This window comes from Rhinolophus sinicus, chromosome 12, assembly GCF_057876585.1.
Source record: "Rhinolophus sinicus isolate RSI-liver-muscle chromosome 12, RSI-T2T, whole genome shotgun sequence".
NCBI classification, from domain to species: Eukaryota; Metazoa; Chordata; class Mammalia; order Chiroptera; family Rhinolophidae; genus Rhinolophus; species Rhinolophus sinicus.
The window spans coordinates 52,572,985-52,582,767 of NC_142512.1; the positions used below are offsets into that span (position 1 = coordinate 52,572,985).

The 9,783-nt window shown below is 54.8% G+C and overlaps 1 protein-coding gene across 1 annotated transcript; it reads left to right on the forward strand.

Annotated features, from left to right (window-relative positions):
- LOC109454651 (E3 ubiquitin/ISG15 ligase TRIM25-like) lies at positions 1-5,124 on the forward strand. The gene is given in 8 exon segments (XM_088801849.1): positions 1-22; positions 352-654; positions 657-1,141; positions 2,126-2,206; positions 2,421-2,607; positions 3,695-3,757; positions 4,536-4,646; positions 4,649-5,124. Coding segments are annotated over 8 exon segments (1,728 nt in total).
- The last annotated feature ends 4,659 nt before the right edge of the window (positions 5,125-9,783 follow it).

Genomic DNA, 9,783 nt, shown 5'->3' on the forward strand with positions numbered 1-9,783 from the left:
ATGGGGACCCTCCGAGCAGCTGGTGAAGGGCTAGGGGTGAGGGAGGCCCCTGCACCTGAGTGCCCAAGGATTCTCTTCCTTCCCTCCACAGAGCAGCCAAGCCTTGGGCTCTCCCTGACATGCAGAGAGTTTCACATAAGTACCTGTGCTTCCTACTTTTCTTCTGAAAAGCCAAGGCGTGGCTCCTTTCCATTGTCATGTGACTGTTTTCTGCCATCCACTGTCTTGTCCAGGCTTTGTTCCAGGAATTAGGGCTGGGACAAGGAGAACACAACCTCTAATTTATGCCCCCCCCCATGGGTTGACCAATGACACAGTCCCTGTGCCCACGGGCAGATGGCTGCTTCTAAGAGAAGGACTGGGGTACCCTGCAAGTCCCCTCAGCTCCTGCCTTGGCTTCTGCATGGCTTTGCTCTGTCTTCCCAGGGCCAGTCCAGGACCACGTCCCAGCCCTGCAGGCCCCTGCCCAGCCCTCAAGCCCTCCTGAAGGCCAGCTCCCGATCCGTGCCAGCAGCAATTTCTGCTCATTGGAGAACCAAGTGGTCTGTCCCACTTGCCTGGAGGAGTTCCATATCCCAGTCACCAGCGCCTCTGGCCACAACTTCTGTATGACCTGCCTCCAAGCGTTCTGGGACCACCAGGCTACCGTGGGGGAGACTATTGTCCCCAGTGCCGGGAGAGCTTCCCCTCCAGGCCGCGCCTCTGCAAGAATGTCGTCCTGGAGGAGATGGTGACCTGCTTCACCCAGGCCAAGGGCCAGACCTTGGGGCCCTCTGGCAACCTGGCAGGGCCCAGGGACGTGCCCTGTGACTTGTGTTCCCCTCAGAAGCTCAAGTCAGTCACGTCACGCCTGGAGTGCACGGCCTCCCTGTGTGAGAAGCACCTGTGCAGCCACTTTGAGGACCAGGTGTTCCAGGACCACCAGCTGCTGGAGCCCGTGTGGGATCTTAAGAGCTGCTTGTGCCAGAAGCATCGCAAGCTGCGGAGGCTATACGGCTGCACGGAAGGCTGCTGCGTGTGCGGGACCTGCCTGCTGGAGGAGCACGAGAACCATGACACCATCCCCCTGGGGAGGAGCAAGCCCCAGGGAGGTGAGGCTGGCGGGTGGGGGAAGGAGCCTGGGATCTCGTGGTGGTTCAGAGTCTTTCTCTGAAGGCGGGAAAAAAGCCTTTTGCAAGCCCCAGGCACACCTTTCCTGGGAGGAAAATTCTGGAGGCATTAAAGTGATGGTCATGAGGGTCATGCTGGGCGATGAAACAGTGCTGGCATGTTAAATGAATAAGGATCCACAATGGCACGTGTGAGTCCTGTGTTCAGTTTCTTGCACAGGAAAAAGGTGGAAAGAAAACATATCAAAATACAAACATGTCATGTTAGGTTGGGCGAGTCCCCTTTTCTCTATTTTCAAATTTTGTTTAATATATTTGTATTGCTTTTTACAATGGAATACTTAGAAGTTAGACATTCTGTCATGTATATTCTGTAACAGGCCTATTCCAATAGAGCCACCCATTAACGGCCCATGGCAAGGGCTTGTGCTGGAATGGAAACCAGCTCATCACACTGTTGACATCGGCTGGCACTTGCTTCTCAGTGAAGGAAGCAGCAGTGTGTTGATTTACCGTCTGGCACGAGCTTCTTATTTTGTTGTGGGTCAGCGACAGTTCACGTACAGGCACTTGGAATAGCACAGTTGTATAATATATTGCAAAACATGAAAATGCCCATTGCTGGAATAGGGGAGACTAAAGCCTTGTGGAGGACTTATGCCTGGCAGCAGCTGCCCCGGGGAACCCAGGGCTCCATATCTGGGGTGCCCCTCCTTGACCCACTGCCTGGTAGGCCTTTCAAGGCCCTTCTTGTGATCGGAAACCCATGGTCCTCACAGCAGAGAACCTGACTCCTAAGAATGGGGGGAGAGGTACTCGGGGAGTGAGAGACCGAGAGGAGAGGGGAGGACCCTCAGTCAGCTACCCTTCAGCTCTGGTCTTTCTCATTCTCATTGAAACCATTGAAGAATGTAAGTGATACGTCTCTTCTGGGCTTGAACATGCGGCTGCTCAGAGAAGGGCTTCTCCTCCTAGGTCATCTGTCAATCAGGGGCCCTCCCCCCCCCTCACCCTAGGTGGAGGTGCGGCAGGTCCAGGCCAATGTGGAGAACCAGATGCTGATGGTCACCTCCGACAGCCAGAAGGGCCGGGGGCAGGTGGCCTTCCTCTAGGAAGGGTGGCCCACCCCGCCCTCAGCACAGGCTTCCCCAGCGCCCTGCATCAGGCTGGGGGGACGCTCAGGGCTGGGAGTGGATGGTGTGGGGCCAGGCCGACACTCAGGGTGTCTGGGCCGGCTCTGAGCCATGACAATAAGGGTACGGGAGTGGGGCTCAGATGACTCTTTATGCCCCCTCCTCTCCAAACCCCCAGAAATTGATCCAGACAACACGGGATGAGGTGAACTACTGCTTCTCAGAAATCATCCAGGAGGTCAAACAGCTGCAGGGGAAGGTCTTGGATTTTGTGGACACAGAGGAGGCAGCTGCCCTGGGGAAGCTGGGCCGCTCCATTCAGCAGAGCCACAACCTGCTCCTAAAGCTGGAGGGGGACAGCATCTGTTGTCCACTTCCCTACCTTGGGGAGCCCCCCCTGCCAGGTCATCCATCTTGAGCTTACACCAACACCCCTGGCTTCCTCCACCTCAGCGCTCAGTCTTACCCTAAATTTCCTGCCTCCATTTCCCTGGAACCCTAGGATTCTGGGCATCTGACAGTCTAAGTTTCTCCAGACTAAGCCAGGCAGGGCTGGAAGTGAGACCAGAACAATATACGAAGCCTGGACTGAAATCCCTTTTCATTCCTCAGCCCTGGCCTGGCCCTCAGCCTGATCTGGTGCTGCTGCCAGAGGGTACCAGGCAGGGTGGCTGGTGGGGTCAGTGGTGGGGTGAGGGTGGTGGCAGCAGCCTTCTCTGTGGGTGGGTCGCCGCTGCCCAAACCCTGTGCTTGGAAGTCCTAGCACAGCTCTCCTTTCTTCAGCGGCCATCACACCCTTGAGCAGATTTCTGGGGCTATTGCTCACCTTGGCCCACACACACAACAGGGAGCATTTGGCAAAGGTTTTCACTAAGCAATTAAAGGCTCAAAAGACACCCTCCCCCCATAGTTTTCTAAAAATCCACTTTGCTTAATGTGCTCGGCTGTGGCTTTAGCAAAGCCTTAACCTAAGATGTCCAAACAACCAGAAACGGGGGAGAGATGCCCAGGTTTGAAAACGGGCAGCTTCTCCTCCTGCCCCATGGTTCCGGACACCACCAAGCCCCTGGCGTAAGTATCCGGGCCCCGCCCTGCATCAGGAGTTCCCCAGGCTAAAGCACTTCCCAGACCCCATAGAACCCCTGATGGGCCCCAACTATGAGAAGAAGCACAGCTTCCTCCAGCTGCCAGAGACCCTGGCGGAGCTCTGGAGCCAGCTTTGTCAACCAGCTCCTCCTGCGGGGTTAGTACCTGGTGGCCCGGGGCCACTGGAGATTCTGGGGGTGGGACGGCCCTACAGGGCAGTGGTTGGGGTTCCCGGCACTTGTAGAGAGCCCTGCCTGCCCGCGTGCACCTTCCCCAGGTGACACAGCCTCCAGAAGCCCGTGCCGCTCTCCGAAAGGATGTTGGGCTGTGAGAGTGTCCTCAGCAAAGCCCCTCCATCTCCCCCAGGCATTAAAATGAACTCCTATGAGGTGCTGCCCTTCGCTGTGGACAGGAAAACACTTCTCAAGTGTGAGTCTTCCGTACTGGGGTCTGGCCCCCAGGGTAGGAAGGAAAGAGCAGGGCCCCTGGGTGCCTCCACTTCCCCAGATCCACCTCCATTCAGGTCAGGGCTCCAGAGAGATGCCAGCTCTCTCTTGCCTTGGGACTGGAGACCTCAAAAGGATGCGGCCTGGGACTCCAAGGCCCTGATAGGAAAGGGAGAAGACTTGTCCTGTCCTACCACTGTGGATGGGGCAAGACCCCACCGACTGCCCAGAGGCGGGCTCTGCACCCTCCCAGGCACTGGGGTGTGGCACAACCTCTGCCCTCAGCTGGCTGGCTGCCAACCTCCCCTGGGCATTAGCCAAGCCAGCTTGGAGCAGCCTGTCCATTTCTTCTTCAGACAATCTCCCTTTTCATTTGGTGTCCCCTCTCCCGGCTGGACTGGGGGCCAAATCCCAATGACTTGTCTGCGATCTCCAGGGTAGAGGTGGTATCACCTTCAGTGAACCCTCTGAGTGACGTCCTCCCTTGCCCTCGACTCTCCCTCAGTCCCTCCATCTGGCATCCTGAATAAATAAAAAAGGGGGACTCTGTTAGGGCCTGGTGAGGTCAGGGAGGAGAACTCGGTCCTCAACTTCTCCAGGAAGGGGGACCTTTGGAGCTCCCAACTCACCCTTCTTCCAGACTCTATCAGGGCCCTTCCCCAAGCCCCAGTTGGAGACTTGAAAGGGGGTGGGGAGTAGAGGGGCCACTCCTAGCAGCTGAGGGTGGAAGCACTTGGAGCCCTCTATGTAAATACCATCAGACTCAGCACCTCCTTCCTCCAGGCCCCCAGGCTCTGCCCTGGGCCGCTTTCCTCCCCTGTCCCGTTCCCTCCTCCCAGCTTACTGCAACATGAACTTCGACCCCGCCACGGCCAGGAGACCCACTCGATGCTGAACCTGGGCACCTTCCTGGAGCCCTACACCGCAGGCAGCCCGTTCCCCGGCCTCAAGCAGTGGCCGCAGGTGCTGTGCTCGCGCGGCCTGTCCGAGGGCCGCCACTACTGGGAGGCCGAGGTGTGCAACTCGTGGGTGTGCCTGGGCGTCACCTACCGCCGCAGCCCCCCACTCAGCGGCCGCCCACCCTGCAACATCATCTACCTGCTGGGCCGCAACCCCTACTGGTGCCTGGAGTGGGACTCGCTCAAGTTCTCCGTGTGGCACAACAACACGCAGACCGCGCTGCACGGCAGCTACCAACGCACACTCGGCGTGGCGCTCGATTGGAGCGCCCGCTGCCTGTCTTTCTACAGCGTCAGCCTCATCTACCGCTTCCTCGCCTCCTTCCTGGAGCCGCTCTACCCGGCGGTCATGGTCAGCAGCGGGGCCTTGGTCACGCTCAAGCAGGTGTAGGCGGCGGCAAATAAAAGCTGGACTTCAGAGCTGGCTGGGGCGCTGCGGGGAGGGGCACCCGTGAGGGTGGCCGGCCCTCGGGGTCACCTGGCTGGGGGTGAAGGGGTGGGCAGCGAACCTGCCATGCAACCTGCTGGCTAGACTCCACCTGCGGCACCCACCTGCCTGCCCGGTGGCCCTGGGAATCCCAGAAAACAGGCAGACCCATCTGTCCCCACAGCTACAGAAGGCGCTGGACTTTCCCGGGGACTGGGGACAGTCCTGTGGCCTCTGGAGGGTCATTTCTGACCCAGGTGCACAGCCCATCCTCACTCCCAACTGTCCAGAACCAGTCAGAGGCCACTGGCCTTGGTTATCCAGGCTGGTCCTGGTCACTCAGCACCAGGTAGATACCTGTCCCCTAAGGTCTTGTGATCTGAGAGTGGACGGGGCTTGGACCAGGTGGCTTCTCTCAGGTTCCTTCCCCTCAGGTGGCCAGACTGAGAGGTGGCACCTTACAGATTGGGGTAGGGGTGTTTGGTCTGAGTTACTGGTTTAACTGGGGGCTAGAGGTTAAGCGGAAGAACGCAGGCCAATTTCAGACCAAAAGAGAAAGGCTGAGGGCCTAGGTGCTGGCCCCCGCTGTGGCTGCACCCTACTGCTCATTGCTGAGCTTCTCACACAGCTGGTGTTTTATAGTCCAGAGGTGCTGTGGGACTGAGGTATTCCTGGGTGGGCAAAACTTAAATCACTCTACCCTCCTCAGCGTTCCTGAAAGCTGCTTTCCCTGCCCCAGCCACAGGCCCACCCCATTGAGCTCCCAGAAGGTAACACTGCCGGAAGACAAAGGGACTTCGTCCTCATCCTGGCCTCTCCTATCCCACCTGCCCAGCAGGGGGTGTGGAAATCTGAGGGAGAGGCTGCACCCTGGCCAGGCCACTGCCCTGCCACCCTGGCAGGAGCATGACTGGGGACTCACCCCTCTGGGGAAGCTGCCTCCGAATTTCCAGCCTCAACCAGCCATTTGTTCCTGTGGCCTCTCATTTGGGGGCTCTCAGTAAGGTTAATGATTGGCTCTGATGAGGAAATGATACCAGTCATGGGAGAAAATCCCTAGGGCAACGAAATCCCAGACACAGGCCAAACGGCACCCCAAGGAGGTGTGCCTGAATTCCAGCCCCATGGGGCCTGTTCTGGGGGGATTAGTAACCCTCATTTTTTTATTCAGGAGGTGGTGGTTTTGGGGGACACAACAGGCACTGTTTGGCTCCTCTGAGCAAGCCTTAGCTGAGTCTCCCACTGACCCTCCTCCCTGCAGACTCCGTTCAGCAGCAATCCCAACGTCTTTTCTCCATGGGCTGCTACCTGTGTTCATAGCTAGGAATGAAATCTAAACCATTCCCCGATATTCAGGAGAAAACTTTCACGCCCCAAATTCCTAAGTCTTGCCTCCCCACCCCACCCTACCCCCAATCTTCATTCTTCCCAGCTCGCGGGGGCTGCAGGCTTCTAGGCAGGTAGTGACACTGAGGAGGTGAATATGTGATCCAAGGGGACAGGGGCCTGCTCTGGCTAGCCGCGTGGGTCTCAGAGTCCTTCCCCATTGGGCAGCTGACAAGGAGGGGCTACCCTGGCCAGCTCCTCCTGGCTCTGAGGAACATGCAGTTCCGGAGTGGGGTGGTGTGTGATTCTGGAACTTTGACACCCTCAGGCACATGGTACAAAACCACATCCGAATGTAAGAGGAATGTCATTGCCTTTCTTAAACAGTAGTTCCTCATTTAGAGTTCCTAGGCCCGTAGGGGTCCACAAGGATAGTCCTGGGGGGCCTCAAGTACTTTCTAGTTTTTCAAAAAGCCAAATGGCAAGCAGGCATGTCAGTGAGGTTGGCCATCAAACCGAAATGTCAGGGTTGTTTGCTCATGACTCAGCATTTGCCTCATGGGGAAAATGTCATAGAGGGGGACCTTTGGGTGCACGATCAGCCAGTGCTCTTGGATAAACCACATCACTGAACCCTACCCCTCCCCTTTCCCCCACTGTAGAGAAACCAGGGAGGGGACTGTCCCTGGAATGCCGCCCACACACTTCCTGCTCCTGCCTCAGCACGCAAGGAATACTTTGTTTAATATGAGTCCAAACGGGCTGTAACCTAATCTGTCTCTGAGGATTATTTCACTTAAAAATTTCCTTGTTATTCTTTACAAAAAGATTGTGTTCCTATATTCGATACTTTTAAAATTAGTCTTTTTGCGTTTTCTATAAAAGTCATTTTGCTTTTATTTAACAAATACATAGTGCCTCCTATGTGGCAGCCACCGTTCATGGCAAAATGTTCCTGGCAATAGGAACTCGTTTAATCCTCATAACAACCCTATAAATAGGTATTAGTTTTCCCTATCGTATAGATAAGGAAACTGAGGACGAGAAGTTAAATGACTTGTCCAAGGTCACAAAGTTGTATACTGTGGGGAGCCAGGTAGTCGCTTTTTTTAACCACTATGCTATATAGCCTCTCCTATAATACATTCATTATAAAAAACGTACACAATATAGAAACAAACAAGAAAATAAAACCTCCCACAATCCTACCCTCCTAGAAATAACCACTCTTTTTCTTTCCAGTGTTCTTATGCAGATAAAGCTACAGATCAGCTGAAGATGTAGATAGCTAGAAGATAGAATTACAACTCATATTGCACATTTGCCACCAATCTCACGCTGTGCCCATTTTCCAAAGTTACTTTTTCAAAATGCAAAAATGGCTTGTTCACTGGCTGCATAATATTACATCCTACAAATCTGTCCTATAGCTTTGTTTTGTCTGCATTCCTTCCCTGGTTCCCCTTAGAGGTGGGTGGCAAGTGGCAACCCAGCCAAAGTCACAAAGTTGCTTCCTCCGTGTTACTCCCAAGATTCACTCAAACTCAGGAGGGTCAAAGTAGGGGCCAAAGGATGCTGGCAGCCTCAGTGGTTTCCATCCTTATCATCTCCTCCTACAGGTCAGGGAGAGCAGCGGGAAGCCAGCCAGATGGCAGGAGCCTAGGGAATGAGACTTAACCCTTCCCTCCCCAGAAGATGGTGTGCTCAGATGGAGGTGGGAGAGGATGTTCGTGGGAGCCTCTGGCAGAGGCCCTGCCTGGCATATAGTGGGTACCTGATGGCTGTCAGCAGCGTCTCACCCAAGACAGCATCAGCTCAACTCTGTGCTTTTCCTGTGAGGAAGGCACGTGATGGTGAGCTGGGCAGAGTCCAACCGGCTAAGGCGAGGTGGACCATCTCAACCCGTCCTGCTGGCCCTACCCCACCCCCACGCCACCCCACCCCAGCTCCTTTGTACAAACAGTCCCCAGGAGCTCTCACGGGCCCACTTTACCAGCCCCCACTTCATTCTGCCCTCTTCAGGCTGCACCCTGAGGATGGGTGGCTCTATCACCTGCAGGCCTTTGCTCATGCTGTCCCCTCTGCCTGGAGCGTTCTTCCACCCTCACCCCTTCCTTGCTCCTAGTCATTACTTATTTCCTCCCACTAAGTCCTTAAGACTCAGCTAAGGTGGGCTGTGTTCCGGGAAGCAGGTATTGAACGCCCCTCTCCCTATGCCAGGTGGGGTTGCCCCCTCTCTTCTCCCATAACACCCTCTGCATACGTCCCTCCAGGCACCCACATTTTTCATGTGTGAATCCTCCATATGACGGGCAGGCTGGGTATTTCATCTCAGTCTCCATGTCTGCCACATAGCAGGTGCTTAGTAAACACTGACCCAAGGACTGCAGGATCCCCTCCAAAGATCAGAGGGCAGGAGGCCACTCAGATCGTTCCTAGGACAGGTCAGTCTGGTGCTTGTGGCCCAAGCATGGCTGCTCATCTACTTCCTTCTCCCTTCGCTGCCTCCTAAAGCTAAGGCCACGTGTTCGCTGTATCCAGGTGAGTGCAAAGGAGCTGCCTATTCCTTCTGTTTCCATCTCGGCTTCCCCTCCAGCCTGAAGATTCTTTAAGGCTGTGGACCCTCCAGCAGGTGTGTGAGGAGAGAGACACATACCTCTCTCAACCCATTTCCTAATCTGTAAAATGGCGTAGGTAGGGATATCATATTTGCTGAAGATTATATACTCCCAGTGTTTCTCAAGCCATCTTGTTAGGAAATGTCATGTGTTACAGGTAGAACCAGGATTAGGGTGAGGCAAGTGAGGCATTTACCTCAGGCACAACATTTAAGGGGAGGTGCCCAAAAACTTAGGATTCAAGACAATATTTTAATGCAATATTTTACAAAATCAAAATTAATGCAAAAATCCACGAGGGACAGAACATCAAAATTGTAAATAAAGACCAGATCTGATTCGGTGTTGCACTGTCTGGCCCATACCCCTCGCGCTAAGGATGGCCCTGATTCCAACAAAATTTTATTCATGTAACCAGGTGACTGCTCCACTGGCCATAGTTTGTTGAGTTAATTTTCTAAAAATATTGCATTAAATGATCATTTGTCTTAATTACAGTTTTGTTGGCATCTCTGTGAAATTTGAGCCCCAGACAATTGCCTCACTCACCTCACGTTAGTTGAGACTGTCACAGGTCTGGAGGGCACTACTAGAATTTAGTAGCTGGACCAGGGGGAGGTGACAGGGATGCCAAGTGTCCTGCAACGCTCAGAACAGTCAAGCCCCAGACGTCCCTGTT